The following is a 20,003-nucleotide window of genomic DNA, read 5'->3' as shown; positions in this document are numbered from 1 at the left end:
CCTGTGCTGGGGCATGAGGTTGTTTATGGCTCCAAAAGGAGGTCACGAGGTGGCTTTGCTCCTTGCCCAGGGCCACAGCACAGTGGGGAGGAGTGGGGATGGTGTCTGAGCCAAGCGTGCAAACGGATTAGGGGTTTCCAAATGCAGATAATCCGCTTGGGCTGTGGACACTTGCGTGACGGGCACAGGATGGCCCCGTGGGGATGGGCAGCCACCTGCCAGGGCAGCTCTGCACCAGGGGCAGTCCAGAGCAGGCACTTGTGTAGGGTCCCACTGCTACCTGGGGTGTCTGAGCTGTGCAATATTGACAGTTCCTTGGGAATAAAGCAGCAGACAGGGATTAGAGAGGCCGCATCTTATCTGTGGCTCCAGCCCCATCCTCAGGGCCAAGCAACTGAATGAACAGGACTACAGTGAGGGTTGGGAGGCAGAGACCCCTACGACTCAGCTGCCACCTGCCAAAGGACCGGCTTGAAAGTCTCCTCTGCCCTCCCAGGTGCTGGGTAGGATCTTCCCACAGCACCACATGCTGAGCTGCAGAGCACATGCTACTGCTGCCCAAGCCAAGAGTCATCCCAATCCCTGCTTCCAGTGCTCAGAACACAACAGTCAAATATTGCATCACACTCAGATTAATACAGAGCAGAGCCAAGCAGTGGTGGCTTCCACTGCCACATGTGGCAGAGGTCAGACCCAGAGCTCCAGCATACTGTGATCTCCCAAAAACACGACCTCCCAGCCATTTCAGGAGGACACAACCTGCCTGCTTCCCTATAGGTGTCCCATCCTGGCTCAGAATGCAGTGTTTGGCTGTGGTGGCACCAGCACCAAGGGCTCTGCTCACCCTGACAGGGGTGAAGGGCCCTGGCCCTGGTGCAGCCGCTGGACTGGGCTGACCTGTGGCAGCACAGTTTGTGGCAGGAGCTGCTGAGACTGAGCGGTTACTGTGGCGGTTACTGTGGTTACTGAGCTCTGCAAGGGAGAGCAGGGATGCATGGGGATGTGCAGGGATGTCAGAATGCACCTGCACGGGTGGGGGCCAAGTGCAGCCCCGGTGCATGTGTTCCTGATGCCCCCAGCCAGCCCTGGCACTAGGGTGGGCATGAGATGATTGTGTCCTTGGTCCCAGCTGAGCTGTGGGTGCTGCAGGCCCCCCTCCCGTGCCCCCTCAGGTGCAGAGATACTCACTGAGCTGGTGAGGGGTTCTGGTGCCCTCTGCAGACCCAGTAGGGCTCTTGCCTGTCCTGGATGTTTCAGTAGCAGAAACTGGATGTTTTTTCCTAGCTGGAGGAAGCAGAGTCTTTGCCCAAGCAATGGCACTGCTTGGCTGCTGAAGCCAAGTGTTTGCTGGGTTGTTCCCAGCCATACCCAAGTGGCTGGAAGCAGAGGTTTCCTGTGGAAATTCCCCCTTGGACAAAATGTCATTTCCGTTTTTTGCTAGAGCAGATCATCCCCTCCTACTGGCACTAGGCATCGGCAGGCTGAGCCTGTGCTATTGACAAGCTTCTCTGGTGCCCCCACTTCCCCCTGCCCATGGCTCCAAGTCGTGTGCTGCCCATGGGCTGGCCAGGTTCTGGCAGGGTCTGTGCTGCTGCCCTGTCCCCTCGGCTGCTGGCCTCACTCTTCACAGGCTGCTTCTTGCACCAGGACCAGGGCTGGAACCCCGCGGGGCCCGTCCAGACTGGCTCTCCAATGGGACCTTTGTGGGAAAACGTGGATCTGTGACTAATGTGGGGATTCATCTGTTTCGCATTAGCTGGGCTGAATTATCACAATAGGGTTTTGTGGTCTCAGCACAGACCTGGGAGTGCGAGGGATGCAAAGCAAGGATGGGATGGGGCTGGGCTCTCCCCTGAGACATCCTGCTTCCCAGTAAGCAGGAGGGGATGGAGCCGAGGCTGTGTCCTGCCCGCAGGTGACGTAGTTGAGTGTTTGTGCTTTGCCCAAGCCCTGCACCCTGCACATCCCGGGAGCAGCAGGGAGGATTGCAGAGGAGCCTCGCATACAGGATGTGCCCAGAGGGCAGTAGCCAAAAGCGTCAGGACCTCTCCAGAGCCGTCTAAATAAATGTTTCCACTCCTGAGAAATAATTAAGACCCTTGAGATGCCACTTAGAGAGGAAGGCTGTTCCGCCTGCACTCTTTGCGCTCCTGCTCCAAACACAGAGGCAATTTTCTCGGAAATCCATTACGAAGCTCCAGGCTCCCTCTGTCCCCGGAATGCACGGCGTCATTCGGCATCCTGCTGAGCTCATGCGAGGTGACCATGCGTCTAGCTGCGGCTCAGCCTGGGTAACGCTCACTTTCTCAGAGGCTTCCCGAGACTTTCTGAGGACCAAAGAGAGCCATGGCAGAGCTAGAGCCACTACAGGGCATCGCTGGGGTAGAGCTGGGGCAGTTCCAGGGGCAGCCTCTCCATGGATCACTGCTGCAGTCACTGTTCCTCTGTTCTTTTCCTCTGGAAAGGAAGATTTTCTCCCGGTAACATCCCCACCAGCCAGCTTGGAGTTTTCCTTGGGACCTGGTGAAAACAAATTACGATTGGATTGGATTTTATTGGATTCCATTTGCCCTCTCAGCAAGGAGTACTCCCCGATTTTCTCTCCCATCACTAATTTATTTTTCCTTTTTTTCCCCTTCATACCAGAAAGGGAAGGGAGAAAGGAGGGAAGTGAGAGGGAACGAAGGGTGTTTTGTATACATCTTCCAGCTCTCCCAAGCACATGCAGCTGTGCAGGTCTCTGGCACAGGGAACACTGTGTCCCCAGGATCCTCCAGATACCCCTGGATCTGTGGTGCCCAGACAGAGCCCCAGCAGTCACAGACGTTGTGTGTGACCTTGATTCTGTGGCCTGAGCAGCCAGTGCCCGCCTGGCTGACTGTGCCAATGGGTTATGTGGGCCAGGGATTGTGAAAGCCGCGTGTCCGCGTGATGCAACTCACCAGAGCAAGAGTGTCCCCAGCCAAGCAGGGTGGGCAGGCACCAGGGCCCTGCGCTGCGTTCTCTGTTCCTTCTCTTTTTGTCTCATTGAATATAGACAGTGTGGGAGCTACTGGCTTCACACTGGGTGCCTGTCCCTGCTTGCCAGGGTCCCAGCCCACCTCTCTGTGAGGTCTGGAGTGCCCCAGGAGCGCTGGGAACTGCAGCCAGGGCTCTGCTGGCAGCAGCTCAGCAGCGATGTGTCAGCCTCCGTGCGTGAGATTCTCCTGAGCGGGTGAGCACAGGCAGCAAAACGTTTGGTGGGAGCTGGAGGCTGTTGGGGCTGGAGTCGCTCATTCATTCACCAGGGCTGCTCCAGGCACAGAGTGGGACTGGCAAGTTGGAAAGCACCGTTTTGTGGCTGGCGTTTGCATGGAGTAGGTGCTGGGCTGGTGCCTGCCCAGCCCACAGGTATTTATCGCTTGGAAATGTGGAGCTGGATGAGGCAGCAAGGAGCCTGAGCTGGAGCCGGACGACTTTAGTGTAAGAGCAATAGATGAAAGCAGTAGAGAGGTGGGAACTTGGGGCTGTGCTCTGACACAGTGGCCAAGTGATTTGCAATTGCTGGTGCATCAATTGTCTGAAAGCGATCCTGTTCCAGCGCTGGCACAAGGAGAGACGAGTCCCTCCTTCTTCGATCCCACCGGGGAAGGGTCACCTGTGATTCTGCCAGCCCAGAAAAGGAGAGGGACCTGCGTTTGCTGAATTTCCCTCTGGAGTTTTTTCCGGGCTACAGAAGATGAGCTGGTAACGAAAGTGAAAGCCCGGGAGATCCCATGCGGCGGGTGCAAGCGCTGGGGCAGAACGAGCACACCCAGTATTGCTTCCTGCCGCCGCCTCTGCCCATCACCGCACAGCAGCCGCACCCCGGGGTGCCCATCACCTGGGGTACCTCATGCCCTGGGGTGCTACTGCTGCCAGGAGGAGTCTGCTATGGGTGGCAGCGTGCAGGAGCTCCTTAGGATGGCTTTCTTATGGCTGCTATCAACTTTCCTTGTTTGAGCAACTGCATAGGAGCTGGCAGTGCCTTGGATCTCCTCACAGCTTGCAGGGGACGTGGCAGCTTGGAAGAAGGGAATGCAGTGTCTTGTCCCAGCAGATGTCCGAGGCTGTGGCAGCGCTGGGGATCTTGGCTGTGCATGTGGCTGCAGTGTCAGCCCAGGCCTGCGGTGAGAACAAGCACGGTACAGCCATGGTTGTTTCACGCAGATGGCCCGGTGTCAGCACATGGCAGCCCTGCAGCCACATCTGTGGCCACCTGGCACTGGTTTGGTCATTCCTGCTCCCAGAACCAAGGCTTGGTGCTGCTTTGGGCTTCCCCGGTACTTACTGCCAAATTCTGGTGCTGGTTTGTGTCCTGCCAGAGCTGCTGGTGTTGAAGCCTGGAGCTGCTTTGGATTCTGCCCACACCTGGTGCTGGTGCCACTACTCACTTATGGCACCCTGTGCCATTACCTGCTGCTGGTATTGGTGGCGTTAACCCGTGCTAGTGCCTGGTACCCTCATCCAGTACCACTGCCTGATGCCATTATCCCCTGCCCGGTACCGGTACTGTTACCCGGTGCTCGATGCCCGGTGCCGTTACCTGGTGCTGTTGCCCAGTGGCTGGTACCGTTCCCGTTACCCGGTGCCGTTCCCGGTGCTGGCGGGGGCGGGCGGGGGCGGAGCCGTGGGGGAGGCGGGGCCGCGCGGGCCGGGCCGGGGCGCGGCGGGGGCAGAGCGGCGGCGGAGCCGAGCGCCGGGAGCCGCCGGGAACCGCCGGGAGCCGCGGGAGCAGTGGAGCCGCAGCCGCCGCCGCGGCCGCAGGTGGGCGCGGGCGCGGAGCCGCCATCGCCGCCTGGACCGGACCGGACCGGACCGGACCAGACCGGACCGGACCGAGCTGGCCCGGATCCCGTCCGCCTTCCGCAGCAGGGCCGGGCGGGGTGCGGCGGGGCCAGTGCCGGGGTTGGGGCTCGGGTGGTCCGGTCCGGTCCGCGCTGTGGGTGTTTCGTAACCCCAGGCGGGCGCAGCTGGGCCGGGCGCGGGGCTCGGCGGGAGCCCGGCTGGGCCCGCGGGCCCCTGGGCGGGCGGAGGCGACGAGTGGGGCCACTCCGAGGGGGCGGCGGGTACGTCCCGGGCCCGTCCTGGTGCGGCGGCGCATCCCGGGGCGGGGGCGCTCCAAGCCCGGCGGAGCGGGGCCGGTTTTCTCACGCGGGCCCCGCCGGAGCGGCGGCTGCGGAAGGCGGCTCCGAGTCCCGGTACCGGGCCGAGGGGAGGATCCAGGACAGCGCGAGGCGTCCCGTGCAGTGCCGTAGGGGTCCCGCCGCAGGTAGCACACCGAACAGGGATGGCGGGAGTGAGAGCCCCGTTGCTGTCGATGGGACACGCGGCTCCGCGCCGCGGGGTGGGTGGGATCGTTTCCCGGCGGCAGCGGCGACAACACCGGGACCGGTGGCCTTTCACCCACCTCGGGCGCGGCTTGGTGACTGCGAGCCCGCGGGAGCCGCGGCCACCTGTCCAGCGGGTTACGGAGCTGTCAGGGCTCCGTGCCCGGCCAGCCCCGGGCTCGTGCCAGGCCGGCCACGGGCAGCTCTTGCTGAGCGGCTCCGGGGCTCCGGTGCTCAGCTCGCACCGGCACTGCTGAGCGCGCCCTGAGCTGCGGTGACACCGCCGATGGGCCGGGGTTGTTGGCTCGTTCGATTCTCGGTGCGCCGTGCTGGGCACCCCGTGGCACAGGGCCGGGGACAGGCGGTGACCTGCAGCAGTTTGATGGCAGTGTCTGGGGCGCGTTGTGGAAGGAGACAGGGCTGGGCTCAGGATAGCTCCGCGTGGTTTGCCCATAGCAGGGGCATGGCACACGATGTCCCTGTGGTGCGGGGGGTGCTTGGTCAGAGCAGGACATTCTTGATTGTGGGCTGGCTCACTGTGCTGGCTGCCTGCAGTGCTCGTGCCTGTGCCCAGAGCAGTGTGAGCCCCAGCAGTGCCATGCGAGGGGGCGCTTAGTGCAGGCACAATGAGCTGCTCCACAGAGCCTGACCACTGCCATGGGCACCAGGAGCCAGCTCTCCCCTCCGGGTCCTGACTCCTGGCCCAGATCCTTATGCTCCCGAAGCTATCAGGATTGCAGCCTGACCTGATGTGGTTCTAAGGTGCTGGATGTGAGGATGGAGGCTGTCTCCCTGGGATTTATAACTGTTCCTGGGGAGCTGATCATCTCTGGGGCTGGAGAGGGCTATGCTGTGCCCTGCTGTGCTGTGGGTGCAGCATGAGGAGGAGGAGGAGGAGCTCTGGTGCGGGGTGAGAGGTGCCAACAGCCTGTGTGCACGGACATGGAAGAGCTGGGCTGGGAACAGGGCGTGACAGGTGGCTGTCACCCACTCTGTGTTTTGTGGCACTTTGACAGTGCCCTACTTTGGGGATGTTGAGCCCCTACAGTTCTCATTAGAGCCACTTCACCCGGTCTGCTGCACCTGTCTTGTGCTAAGGCCAATGTTTTGGGGCAGGATTAGGGATGCTCTCACTGTACAGGGAGCTGCCGTTGGGGATGCTCAGCACAGGGCACACAGAGTCTCTGGAGGGACCTTCCCCTCTTGCTGCAGGGGAAGTGCTGACTCCAAAGTGACTGTGAAGGCTTTGCCATGGGGTTTCCCAGCTCTCTCTCGAGTGATAGCAAAACCCAGATATCCTGCTTGCAAAAAATCCCTGCTCCCTGCACTCCTCTATGTCGTGGGTGGCAAGTGGCGACTGTGTTGGGCCAAGTACAGTGAAGCGGCCCCATCAGCTGGGAAATTACTTTCTAGTTTGCGAGGAATGACTGTAAGTTAGGCTGCACTCGACAGGCTTCACGGGAGCCCTGGAGAGCTGGCCGGAGCCCAGGCACAGTGGGATGGCAGGCAGGATGAATGGGACGTCCCTGCCATCAGCATCCCCCGGGTACCTGCGCTGGAGGCTGCATCCCTCTGCCTGCCCAGCTGCGGTGTCTGCCAGTGTCCCACACACTGTGAGTGCTGCTCTCGAAGCAGCCACTGCAGGGAAGCCAGGGCATGGCTACGGTTAGGGTCCCCACCTTGCCAGAACAGGTCAGCACTCAGCTCTGTGACCATGCAGGCAGCTCCAGCCTGGGAGGCTGTGCTGGCTCTGGGGCTCCGGCACGCTCCAGGAGAAGTAGCCTCGACAGCTGTAATGTTTCTGTGGCATGCCTTTCCTTTCATGGGGTGTCTATTTTGCAACCCCCAAGTGTTTTGATCCCGGGAGGAAGGGGGCGGGGGTGTTTACCCTGGCACCGCATCGCTGGTGCAGGGATCCAAGTGGTGCTGGGCATGCCTGAATTTCACATGCAGCAACAGTTCTAGCAACATCTGCTGGCTGATAAAAGGTAGGCTGCTGCACGCCGCTGCTCCCGCCGCGTTGGGAAACGTCGAGGGGGAGGCACACTGTGAACACGGCTTCCTGGCCGATAGGGCTGAGCTGACTTGCTGATAAAGCAGAATCCACCCATCTGGCTGCACCAGAGGGGCCAGGAAGACGAGCTAGTCACAGCCGCTTCATGCCCAGTGCTTCCCTGAGTGCTGGGTCCTGCTTCCCTCTGTATCAGGAACAATGTTCTGCCAGGCTGGGACAGCCACAGCGGCATAGCCGAACCACAGCACAGTCACAACTCATGCCCGGTTCAAACAGTCACTGGTGAGTTTTGCAATCTCCATTTTCTGTGTAACTTTGTGTTATGAGCTGGTTTATAGCACAGCTCTGCTGGGGAGGGAACTGGGGAAAAGGCTGGTGCTGGAGAGCCACTGCCTCAAGGAGCCAGAGCAGCTTTGACCCAGCCCTGCTCACCACGTGCAGGGTGCTCATTCTGTCTGGCCTCATCCCTATCATTCAATGGCCATGCAAAACCTTTAGCAGAGGAAGAGGCTGCTTTTGCTGGCAGTTCTGAGCCCTTGCACCAGCTGGAACCTCTGTAAAATGATCTTTGTCCTCCCTGGTGTGAATACCCGACCCTGCTGCTGTTGGGCTTGGGCCCAGGGGTGCAGCTTCTCTGGCCCTGCTCGTGGAGATGCAGTGGTGAGGCTTACAGTGCAGCTCAGGTGCAGGGGCTCTGCTGCTGTTTCAAGGGCTGGAAAGCCCATCCCAGGGTCAGGAAAGCCAAAACCCACCTGGAAATATGTGTGTTGACTGGGAAATTTGTTACACAAACCACTGGCATTTTGGTTGTTTTATTCTGTCTGACTAGTCCCCTCTCCTGCCAGCATCCCTGGATGTTTGTGTATCCCCTCTTCCAAAGGCAAGGCTTTACCCCTCTCCATCCTGCTCTGCTGACTTGGTGCAAGAGCGTCTCTGTGTGTGGAGCTGCTGCAGCTGCTGGGGATGAACTCTGTGAGTGTAGTGGGGAGATGCAGGAGCTCTGGCTTTGGTGTCCCTCTGGTTCTCTCTGCTCGCCAGACATCCAAAAGCCTGTGCCTTGCCAGCTGGGCTGGCCCTGCAGGACAGCTATGCTAGGGGTGAGGAGCTCCTGCACCATGTCCCCAGCCCCAAGGAGAGCTGGACCACAGCATGGATCTGAGGGGATGGATGCAGCCAGAGCAATGCCATTGGTGCCTGTGCTGCCCACATCTTCCCCAGCCCACCTGGGTCCTGCCCAGCAAATCCAGTCTGGCTGTGGCTGGATTAGTGCCATTGTGTGCGCTCACTGGAGCATGGCAGAGAAAATGAAATTGTGTCTCCAGACCCCAATCGGGACTAATTCGATGCTGAAATGAGCTTAATCCTCAGGTTCTTCGCCCAGCCTCTCCCTCCTGGGCTGGCGCAGGTCTGAGCGGGGATTAGCACTGAGCCAGGGGCTCTGATGGATTTGGCCTTGGTGCAGCAGGCTGACACAGAACCTGCGGGACCCCAGGGCTGTGCCCTCAGCTTGGCGTTAAAGGGACTTGGGGTTGGTCATTGTTAGCGTGGAGGGAAAATCCCTTCCTTGAGTGTCCTGGCACAGGGCAGCTGCACATCCCTGCCTGGGCAAGGGTCAGAGTCTGCCCAAGCTGGGATGCTGTAAGTGGTCAGTGGCTTTGTGCTTGCCCTGGGATTCCCCCACCAAGCCAGGGGAAGCACCAGAACCCTGAGCTGGCAACTCCCTGCTGTGCCAGCCCCAAAGCTAGTTAATTCTGCTGCTTGACTGCAGGGAGCCAGGAGTAATTAAAGCTCTGCCCAGGCTCTCTAATCATGTCTGGGGGTTTATGGTGGGGGCAGCACCAGTGCTGGCAGGGACTGGGCTCCCCACAGCGAATGTCCTGCAGGAGCCACACTGGACTCGTGCCCATGGGGCTGGTTGGGCACTGGGCTCTGCTGATGGGGCTGCACAATGTGTCCTGACCACCAGTGCTGGTCCTGCTACGTGCTCAGTGTCTGAAGGAATCCCACTGGTGCCAGGGCAGCGCCTGTATCTGGCTGTGGCTGCTCCAGGGTGGCTCTTGATGCACTGAGGTTTTCTCGAGGTTCCAGCCATTGGATTCAAGGGATTTTGCTGGGTATTTTGGTGGTTTTGGTTTGACGCAGGTTTCTGTGCCTCTGTGATTGGAAGAAATCTGAAGTGATGAGAAAAACCTTTCCCAAGGGTGACAAGTGGTAGCAGGGAGAGAGCCTGGCCCGTGGCGTGAGATGAGCTGTCAGCAGCCCCCAGCACTGATGCCCCTGGCACCAGTCCCCAGCTGGGGCATCTCTGCCTGTGTGGGGCTGGTGTCCCCTCTGGTCATGCATGTGGTTTCCTTGGTCCTGTAAGGGTGTGAATTCTCTGCTTTTGGCTCCCAGACTTGCTGGGACACCTGGACAGTCCTTGTGCTACTAGTTCCAGCTCTGCCTACTGGCTGTGGGGCCTGTCACCTCTTTTGGAGGGCACATTTGATTACTAGAGCCAGCCATGCCTCTTTCATGACTATCATGGTACCTGGCCCCAGATGTTTCCAGTGTGGGCTGAGTGGTTCGGCTGCCTCCTCCCCTGTGCCATCAGAGCGAAGCCATCAGCTACTGCCACTTTCTGTAGGAGACAAACAAACCTCATCAAAGCACGGAGCTTCTAGAAGGAGCTCACGCCTGTGCTGGTGGGCGCTGCTGCCTCCCAGCCAGAGGTGGAAACCACAGGCCAGTGTAAAACACGCCAGCAGCCCTTGGCCCTCTGTGCCAGCTCCAAAGTGTGCCGGTGCCACAGGTCTGAGCAGGGCTGGGGGCTGCTCACGGGCACACGGCTGTTCCCACTGCAGCCTCTGCCCCAGCTGTGTGCTGGGGGCTGTGAGTGAAGCTGGGGGTGCAGGTGAGTGGGTCCCATCTCCCCCATGCCGAACTCCTGCGTGGATCCCTGGGGCCCCATCCCTGGCTGTCAGCCAGCCACGGGGGCTCAGTGGCACTGTCCTGCTGAGGACAGACCGAGGCTGTGCCTGCTCTGGCACCGGGGAGGTGCGAGGGGCCGAGGGGGAGAGTGCGCCGGACCCACTGCCCGGCCGCAGGCAGCCTTGGCAGAGGTGGCTGTCAGCACTCGGGGGCAGGCTGTCCCGCGCAGGCACCTGACATTTTGGAAGGAAATAGCTGCTCTCCGCTCCTTCCTGTAGTGCGCAGCCAGCGAAACGGCCGCCCGGGAGCCCGGCCGTGCCGGCTGTGCCCGCCCAGAGCCGCAGCCGCGCTGTCCTGGGGCCGGACTGTGAGCGGCGCGGGGGCAGAGCGGGGCAGAGCGGGGGCAGAGCGCGGTGAGTGCGGCTGTGGGACGGGGGGCTCCACTCCAGGCTCCAGCGGGGCCCTGGGCTGAGCTGGGGCGGACACGGGGCCGCTGTGGGCGGCGGGGTGGGTCTGTGCTGGGGTAACCGGAGCCCTTGGCTGTGCAGAGCAGCCCGGCTGTCACCTCCACCGTGCCCGGGGCCCGTCTGGGGGCTGGATCTTGCCCTGGAGGGACTTTGCCCACCTTGGAGGGCTGCAGGAACCTTCCTGCCGAGCCTGCCGAGGGCAGGGGCAGCGCTGGCTGGGGCAGCAGCGGAGCCCCTCGGCGGCACCGCCGTAGGGTGCAGGGTCCGGCCCTGCGGCCACAAGCGAGGCCGGCTCTGACCTGGAAGCGATCGCGGGCTCCCGGAGGTGCCGGGAAACCACGTGTCCGTGTTTACTGCGGCGGGCGCAGGGCCGCTCCGCCAGAGCCCAGCGCCGCGCCCCTGCCCCGGGAACACCGCTCCGGAGAGCCCCGGGCTGCGACCGCACCGGGCGAAGGGCAGTGCGGGAGCGGCTGAGGGACTGCGTGGGTCGAGGGAGTGGGGCGGGGGGTTACAGCCAGAACCCTTGGCTATGCTCCCCCCAGGCCTTTGCCTAGCCCTTGGTCCCTTCACGGCATGGGTTTAGGCAAGAGGCTGCTGTCGGGGGCTGTGCCAGCACTAGAGCAGGGGTGTCCTGCTCACGAGGAGGTGTTCGGGCTGGCTCTGTGCAGGGAGCGTCCTGTGGCAGATTGCAGTGAGCATCCTTTGCAGAGCGTGCTCCGGCCCCGGGGTAGCTGCTGCCTGTGTTTGGATTTTGCCATGCCCATGGTGTATGGGAAGCTGTTACTGCCGGCCTCATCCTGTGAGGCATTTCCCTCCTTTTGTGTACCCACGGATGTGCTCTGGCTCACCTGCAGCTTGGGACTTGCTGGTGCCTACTGCCACTGTGTCAGCGACCCTCCCTCAGTGTGGTCACGTCAGTCCCCTGGTTGCACCCAACCCCAGCTGAGCTGCCACCTTCCCCATCTTCCCCTCTCCTCACTGCTGCCTCTGGCCTTCTGAGTGCCCTTTTTGAATGAGTTTCTCCTGTTTTGCGTTGGGTTTGGCCGTGCTTCCCCATCTCAGTGGGCAGTGAGGCTGTAAGAGGCAGAAATGATGACTGCTGGTATCTCCCTCTCTCTGCTCTGTCTCTCCCCACAGCTCTGGGGTCTGTGTCCTCAGCAATGGTCCTACCCCAGGCAGCTCCTGCCTGTGCTGCTTCACGGGCAGTAAGTCTGGTGAGAGCGTCGCTGTGGCTTGTTGAGTGCTGCTGGTTAACCGAGCTGCAGTGACGGGTGGGTTCCAGCTCGCTGCCAGCGAGTAAATGCAAAGTAGCCGAAACCACTACAATTATCTGCCTCTTGCAGTTGTTGGAGTGCGCATGGGGCTGGTGACTGCCGTGCATGGCTGACCCATGGCAGTGCTTGAGGGCAGTGGCCCTGCTGGGGCTAGTGGGCTGGAGATGGCACTGGGGTGGGTGAATATCTCTGGACATGGAGGTGAATCCATCCCATGGCTCTCATCCCTCAGGCAGCTGGTGGTGCCACTGAGGAGTGTGATGCTGGAAAGTGAAAAGGCATGAAAGGCATAGTCCAAGCTAGGGCAGTGGCTGCCAGCAGCAGCCAGGTGCAGGAGGTAGGGCTGCCTGGAAAGGCTGGCAGTGGCAGCTCCAGTGGTGCTGCAGCTTATGCTGAAACAGAGTTGCTGCCCCAACAATGCTGAGTCTCAGGGTCAAAAATCTGCCCATGGCAGAGAACACTGGTTACTTGTGCTGGAATGGTCAGGGTACCCTGCAGCCCCTGGGGAGGTTTGGTTTTTCCACAGGTGAGACAAAAATGAGATTAATTTCCCACAGAAATGTCCACCAAATGGTGTTTTGGGGCACACACCAGGCGAGCTCTGTCACCGTCAGCCACTGCACGGCCCCTTGTAGAGGCAGATGTGACACTGGTGCTCCTGCTCCCAGGCTGACACTGGCCAAATGCCTGCCAGCTCACCACAGAGCAGTCAGAGACTCGTTGCTTAACAACATGCTGGAGTGGAGTAGGAAGTGTTTTGTCACTGTGAGATGGGAAGAGATCACCATTTTATCAACAGGCAGGGAGGGCAGTGTCTGTTTGCTCTGTGTCCGTGCAGATGTCCCCACAGTACTGGGGACTTCGGTCACTTTGTGGTGCAGTGGCACTGGCATGGCTGTAATTGGCTCTGCCCCTTATCAAGTGTCCACAATTTCCAACAGCAGCATGTCCTGCTGTCGGCCATCCCACCTTCCCTTTCCTCCTTGCCAGCGTTCTTCTGCCTCCCCAGGCCCCTCCTCGCCAGCAGCATTTCCAGCTTGGTGATTTCTGTGAATGTGGAAACGTTCCTCCCTTTTTATAGAGGAAAAATTCATTTTTAGCCAGCTCTGGGTTATTGTTCCTCTTCCTGTTCGGGGGCGGGTGTGCCTGGCTCGGGGGCTCTGGCTGTGGCTGTTCTGCTCGGACCTGCTGCCCCTGTTCCCCAGCATGTGCCCCCTGACAGTGCGAGCTCTTTTGGAGCTCTGTGGGCCACTGGGTATTCCTGAGGCCAAACAAAATGCTTCGTGAAGAGGGGGAAGCACAGCCTTCACTGGCTCAGTCCCTCTGCCTGTCACCAGCCAGTGCAGTGATCAGGTCCTGGTCTGATCACCCAGCCTTGGGACACATCCAAGGCCTTGCGCCCCTGCCTGGCCCCTCTGTGTGGTGCCAAATCCCAGGTGGTTTGGGTGTGAGTGTATCTAAATGCTGTTTACTCCTGCCTCCTCACTCAGGGGGGACCTTGAGCCCCACAGCCCTTCCTATGTCACTATCACCCTCATACACTCAACTGCAGGTTGTGTCTCCAGCCCCTCGAGCCACAGGTGACCCAGGGGACACACTGGATTTTAGTAGAGGTGCTGTCACCACCATCTCATCCCTGCCTGCTCCTGGGAGAGCTAAGGCTGTGTGGTGGATGGAATCCCTGCATGAAGCCAGAGCCGCCCCAAAACTGCTTTAGGAAGGTCCCTGTGTCTCCACCAGGACATGAGGCACACAGTGGCCCTGGCACTGGGGACTTGTCAGGGACAGTGGTGCCACGTGGGCTCTTGGGGTTGGGACTGCTCCTGCCTGCTGGCGCTGCCAGGGTGTGGGCAGGAGCGGGGTGAACACAGGGGGGGCCTCTGCTCTGCGTCACCCTGGATTTCTGGCCAGCCCTTCCTCCCCCTGGCCTGTTTCCTCATTTGCGTGGCCAGCGATGGCTGCGATCCCGTGGTGCAGTGAGGGGAAATGAGAACCATGTGGAGAGGCCATGCAGAGGCACGTCCCTGGCCCTGGGCACCCCCAGGGTTGTTCCTAGAAGAGAGGGGGTGACTCAGAGCCAGGGTCCCCTGCCCCCGCATGCCCTTTCTTTCAGCAGCTGGAGACGGCACTGGCAGCACCAGGGGCTCCGGACACTCCTGCAGAGAGCGTGGGGACAGCCGGGACCAGACCCCTTGCGGCACAGTGCCTGCCGGTGTCCTGCAGGTGCCCTGACAGCACATCTCCCGCAGGTGCTGAACCATGGCGGTGTGGATCCAGGCCCAGCAGCTCCAGGGAGAAGCCCTGCGGCAGATGCAGGCACTCTATGGGCAGCACTTCCCCATTGAGGTGCGGCACTACCTGTCGCAGTGGATTGAGAGCCAGGCATGGTAGGTCAGGGTGTTCCCTTCCTGGGGGTGCTGGGCTTGGCAGCAGCTGCCCCGGGGTACAGGTGGGTGCTCCCCACCACCAGGCTGCCCTGACACCGCTCTGCTCCCCACACAGGGACTCCATCGACCTCGACAACCCCCAGGAGAATGTGAAGGCAACACAGCTTCTGGAGGGGCTGATCCAGGAGCTGCAGAAGAAGGCAGACCACCAAGTGGGTGAGGACGGCTTCCTGCTGAAGATCAAGCTGGGCCACTACGCCACGCAGCTGCAGGCGAGTGAGGGGCTGTGGGCAGGGGTACAAGGCCAGGGGGGTCCCTGCCCTGTGCCTGGCTCAGACAGTGCTCTCCCCACAGAACACGTATGACCGATGCCCCATGGAGCTGGTGCGCTGCATCCGGCACATCCTGTACCACGAGCAGCGGCTGGTGCGGGAGGCGAACAATGTGAGTGTGGGTGGGGAGGAGTGAGGGAGAGGGTTCCACAGGGCTGAGGGGATGCTCAGGGACTCTTCCCCATGGTGATGGGAGCAGCCCTGAGGCAGGGAATGGGGAGGGTCCTCTCACTGTGCTGAACGCACCCTGTGCCCCGTGCAGAGCCCTTCTCCGTCCGGCTCCTTGGTGGATGCCATGTCCCAGAAGCACCTGCAGATCAACCAGACCTTCGAGGAGCTGCGGCTCATCACGCAGGACTCGGAGAATGAGCTCAAAAAACTGCAGCAGACACAGGAATACTTCATCATCCAGTACCAGGAGAACATGCGACTCCAAGGTGGGTGGGGGGCCGAGGGGCATGGGCCTGGGATGCTGGCACAACTAGCCCTAACACCTTGCCCTTTCCCCCAGCCCAGTTCTCCCAGCTCTCCCAGCTGGGCCCCCAGGAGCGCATGTCACGGGAGACGACGCTGCAGCAGAAAAAGGCATCGCTGGAGGCCTGGCTGCACCGCGAGGCCCAGACACTACAGCAGTACCGTGTGGTGAGTGATGCTGCTGTCTGCTCCCCATGATGCTGTCTCCATGATGCCCTGTGACACTGTCCTTGCACCTCTGATGTTGTCCCGCCTCGCAGGACCTGGCTGAGAAGCACCAGAAGACGCTGCAGCTGCTGCGCAAGCAGCAAACAACCATCCTGGATGATGAACTGATCCAGTGGAAGCGTCGGCAGCAGCTGGCGGGGAATGGGGGCCCACCCGAAGGCACCTTGGATGTGCTGCAGACTTGGTGAGTACCTGGTGGGGTGGGATGGGGCAGGGTGCTGAGCCCCAGTGTGTGCTGAGCCCTGTTTCCCGCAGGTGTGAGAAGCTGGCAGAGATCATCTGGCAAAACCGGCAGCAGATCCGCCGTGCCGAGCACCTGTGCCAGCAGCTGCCGATCCCAGGCCCAGTGGAGGAGATGTTGTCAGAGCTGAACGGCACCATCACTGACATCATCTCTGCCTTGGTCACCAGGTACAAGTTGGGCTCAAATGGGTGGGGGGCCAGGTTGGCCCTGCTGCCTTCCCAGCCCCCCTGATCCCCCTATCCTCCAGCACCTTCATCATCGAGAAGCAGCCCCCTCAAGTGCTGAAGACACAGACCAAGTTTGCAGCCACCGTGCGGCTTCTGGTGGGGGGGAAGCTGAATGTGCACATGAACCCCCCCCAAGTGAAGGCCACCATCATCAGCGAGCAGCAAGCCAAGGCCCTGCTGAAGAATGAGAGCACCCGCAAGTAATGCCAGGGGCTGGGGGTGTGTGGCTGGGGCTGCCAAGGCAGTGACGGGGGGGGGAAGGGCTGCCCTTTGCACAGCTCCAGCCCTGGTGGTCCCCTGACTCCCTGCATTCCTGTGGCAGTGAGAGCAGTGGGGAGATCCTCAACAACTGCTGTGTGATGGAGTACCACCAGGCCACTGGGACACTCAGCGCCCACTTCCGCAACATGGTGAGTGCCCCTGGTTCCCTGTCCTGTCCCCCTGTGTCCCTCTGTGTTCACCCCAGTGTCCCCATCGGTTCCTCCACGCTCACCCCTTGTGTCCCTGCAGTCCCTGAAACGGATCAAGCGCTCAGATCGCCGCGGGGCTGAGTCAGTGACAGAAGAGAAATTCACCATCCTCTTTGAGTCACAGTTCAGTGTCGGTGGGAATGAGCTGGTCTTCCAGGTGAAGGTAAAACCACTATGTCCCTTCTGCTGGCCCTAGGCAAGCCATGGACACAGGAGTGGGGCTGAGCTGGGGCTGCATGGGTGCCCATGGGTGATGCTCCCTTGCCCCACAACCCATTTTGGTCTCCTTCCTCTTGGTAGACACTGTCCTTGCCTGTGGTGGTAATTGTGCATGGAAGCCAGGACAACAATGCCACGGCCACTGTGCTTTGGGACAACGCTTTTGCTGAGCCCGTGAGTGCCATGGGGCAGGACAGGCCCCATCTGTCCTGAGTGGGTGTGGGAGTAGGGCTCAGCCTCCTGGTGGGACATGCCTGGAGGCATCAGGCAGAGCTGGTGCTGACCATGCTCTCTGCCCCCAGGGCCGCGTGCCCTTTGCTGTGCCTGACAAGGTGCAGTGGCCACAGCTCTGTGAGGCGCTCAACATGAAGTTCAAGGCAGAGGTGCAGAGCAGCCGTGGGCTGACCAAGGAGAACCTGGTGTTCCTTGCACAAAAGCTCTTCAATAGCACCAGCTCCCACCTGGAAGACTACAGCAGCACCACAGTGTCCTGGTCCCAGTTCAACAGGGTAAATGGCCTGGGCTCTGTCCAGAGCCCCCAGTGCTTGTGCTTCTGGGGCTGGATGGGGACATACTCACCTGGGGGTCCCTGAGTCTCTGCTGCTCCGCCCAGTGTCTCTGCTGGGTAGCAGAGGCTCAGAGGCTGGTGACAGGAGTGCTCATTTTCTGGGGATTTCAACAGGAAAACCTGCCTGGGAGGAATTACACCTTCTGGCAGTGGTTTGATGGGGTCATGGAGGTGCTGAAGAAGCATTTGAAGCCGCACTGGAATGACGGGTAAGAGCCGCCCTGCCCTGTGCTGCCTGGCCTGAGCCCCAAGCCCTGACGCCCTACTCTGCCTAGGGCCATCCTGGGCTTCGTCAACAAGCAGCAGGCACACGACCTGCTCATCAACAAGCCCGACGGGACCTTCCTCCTGCGCTTCAGCGACTCGGAGATCGGTGGCATCACCATTGCCTGGAAGTTCGACTCCTGTGAGTGTGTGCCAGGCACTGGCATCCCTGGACCAAGTATCCCTGGCCCCAGCCGGGGCATCTCATGCCCATGGGGTATTGGCACTGCCACAGCAGACGTGCTGGAGCCATCCTCAGGAAAGAGGCGAGCACCAAAGCCCCCAGAATGCCTTGGCTGTCCTATGGGGAGCGATGCTGCCCTTGCTCACTGCAGCTGTGGCTGTGTCAGGCCTGAACACTGGCAGCAGGGAGGAGGGACCAGGCTGAACCCTTCAACCCAGCCCTGGGGAGTGATGTGGTCTGTACGAAATCCAGTTACTCCAGTTACTGGTGCTCCCCAGTGCAGGGGTTGTCAGGGGTGGCCTGACCCCATGCAGGAGTCTGTTGCTGTTTGCAAGAGCATTCTTTGGAGGGTCACATGGCTGAGAAGCACCACAGAACCCTACAGAAGCCCGTGGCTGGGGAACCAGCCCCCATGTGTCAGGATGAGGCCAGACCTGCCTTGGCTTCACTGTGCCTCCTACCTTATCCCATTTTCTGGTGATCTGTGCTTTATCCTCAACTGTTGCTGGGGGAGGGATGCAGTGTGGGATGTGCTGTTTGTTGCTTGATGTGACCTCGCAGCCCATGTCCAGAGCATGGCCAGGAGCTGCTGCAAGCTCTGGGAGTCACCATGATCCTCACGCTTGTCTTGCAGCTGAGAGGATGTTCTGGAACCTGATGCCTTTCACCACCAGGGACTTCTCCATCCGCTCCTTGGCTGACCGCCTTGGGGATCTCAGTTACCTCATCTACGTGTTCCCCGACCGGCCCAAGGACGAGGTGTTCTCCAAGTACTACACGCCGGTTCTCTGTGAGTCCACGCCAGGTAGCGCTGTCCCTCCACCCCACATGTCCCCTCCTTTGTGCATCCAGCCAGGATGGAGCTGGTGTTCTCAGCATCCCCCCTGCCCTAGGGCCACACGGGCCCCACAGGGCTTCTGCATCTGGCCACGTGTGAGCCCCCAGCACTGCCTGGGGTCGTGGCATGTGCTGGAACTTGGGCCTCAATGCTGCCTGTTTCTCTCTAGCTAAAGCTGTGGATGGATACGTGAAGCCACAGATCAAGCAAGTGGTGCCAGAGTAAGTGTTACCCCAAAGGCAGATCCTGGGCAGTGGTTGCCATGGGTTCCCAGCCCTGAACTGGCTGGGTTGGGTGGTAGCCCAAGGCACTGAGGAGCTCAGGTCCACCACCAATGGCCACATTGGTGCTCAGCCTTGTGAGACATCTTGGCAACTTCCCCTTTGGGGCACCCATCCTGTCCCGTGCCAGTGCTCATGAGACCCATCCCCACAGGTTTGTCAATGCATCAGGAGATTCTGCCCCTGGAGGGGCCACGTACATGGACCAGGCACCCTCGCCTGCCGTCTGCTCCCAGCCTCATTACAACATGTACACCCAGAAGTAAGTATCACACCCCTATCCCTGTACTGCTGCAGCTGGTCCTCCCCTCACCGCCTGCCTCCCACAGCCCCGACCCTGTGCTGGACCCCGAGGGTGATTTTGACCTGGAAGACACGATGGATGTGGCAAGGCACGTGGAGGAGCTGCTGCGGCGCCCTGTGGACAGTCAGTGGATCCCCCACGCCCAGTCGTGACAGGCAGGCGCCTGGTCCCTTGCCCCTGGCCTCGGTGCTGCGGGGACTGTGCTGTGTTCGTGTCTCTGTGCCAGGGGACAGCGGGTGGGCCCTGCCCCCAGGATTTGCTCTGTGCCCCGAAACACAGGCTGGCGTCCAGCTCTTTGGTGTTTATGCCCTTGTATAAACAGCAGCGGATTTGTCGCATGGTTTTCCTGTATGTTCCTTTTAAGAGGCCCAGCTTCGGCTTTCCGCTTCTGCCAGCACTGGCCCTGCAGCCCCCATCCCCCCGGGGTGCTGCCGGGGCAGGGGCCGCCAGCCCGGCCTCAGGTTCGCTTTTGCAGTCGTCACTAAGAATGTACATGTCGCCTTCTTGTTCTCCCCCGCGGCTCCGTTCCCAGGGGTGCATGAGGGCAGAGGGCAGAGGAAGGGCTCTGCCAGGGCTCCCCTAGCCTGTGCTGGTGCTCTGCTCCACAGTGGCAGGGTCCCTGGATCTCATCTTCTCCTCTGCCCCCAAGGATGCAGGAGCCCCTCCGGTGTCCCCTCTGGAGCCGGTGCAGCACGAGGGTGGCAGGGTGCAAGGGCACCCAGCGAGGACAGTCGGGTGGGCAGGCGGTTTGGGGAGGCAAAGCCCTCTGCCCCCTGCCTCTCCCCTTGCCTGGGCGGGAAACTCTGGGGTCCTGGCCATGTTATTTTTCTATCACAGAGTAAATAAAGCACGGAATATTTTTGTAACACAAAAGCTCTGGGTGCCACGTGTGTCTTGGGACAGAGGCGGGTCCCTCTGGGTAGCTCCTCATCTCGGGTGCACCAGATGAATGCTGGGGCTGGTGCTTGGG

General features: G+C 60.7%; 1 protein-coding gene across 5 annotated transcripts; it reads left to right on the top strand.

Moving 5' to 3' along the window:
• The first annotated feature begins 4,658 nt into the window (after nt 1-4,658).
• Nucleotides 4,659-19,906, top strand: LOC106858640 (signal transducer and activator of transcription 5B). 5 transcript variants are annotated; one of them, XM_014885407.2, is made up of 19 exons: nt 4,659-4,785; nt 14,263-14,400; nt 14,516-14,672; nt 14,755-14,844; nt 14,995-15,169; nt 15,244-15,374; nt 15,467-15,618; nt 15,690-15,845; nt 15,926-16,105; nt 16,228-16,315; nt 16,416-16,538; nt 16,676-16,768; nt 16,897-17,103; nt 17,277-17,371; nt 17,438-17,568; nt 18,245-18,400; nt 18,618-18,669; nt 18,884-18,991; nt 19,059-19,906. In XM_014885407.2, the coding sequence occupies exons 2-19, from the start codon at nt 14,273-14,275 to the stop codon at nt 19,183-19,185; spliced, it is 2,349 nt and encodes a 782-aa protein (XP_014740893.1). In that variant the 5' UTR covers nt 4,659-4,785; nt 14,263-14,272; the 3' UTR covers nt 19,186-19,906. The 5 variants fall into 5 exon arrangements, with proteins under 5 accessions (XP_014740893.1, XP_014740892.1, XP_088035846.1 ...); XM_014885406.2 differs by having other exon boundaries at nt 18,245-18,415; XM_088179720.1 differs by lacking the exon at nt 4,659-4,785 and adding an exon at nt 5,136-5,290.
• Nucleotides 19,907-20,003: the final 97 nt, after the last annotated feature.

Source organism: Sturnus vulgaris, chromosome 27 (assembly GCF_052056855.1).
Source record: "Sturnus vulgaris isolate bStuVul1 chromosome 27, bStuVul1.hap1, whole genome shotgun sequence".
Taxonomy (NCBI): domain Eukaryota; kingdom Metazoa; phylum Chordata; class Aves; order Passeriformes; family Sturnidae; genus Sturnus; species Sturnus vulgaris.
This window is presented reverse-complemented; position numbering and strand designations above follow the sequence as displayed.

Bases quoted from the DNA above. Each gene is read 5' to 3' on its own strand.
- LOC106858640 (XM_014885406.2), top strand. From the start codon at position 14,273: ATGGCGGTGTGGATCCAGGCCCAGCAGCTCCAGGGAGAAGCCCTGCGG. The intron at 15,170-15,243 runs GTGGGTGGGGGG...CCTTTCCCCCAG, and splicing joins GGAGAACATGCGACTCCAAG to CCCAGTTCTCCCAGCTCTCC. The intron at 16,539-16,675 runs GTAAAACCACTA...TCCTCTTGGTAG, and splicing joins AGCTGGTCTTCCAGGTGAAG to ACACTGTCCTTGCCTGTGGT.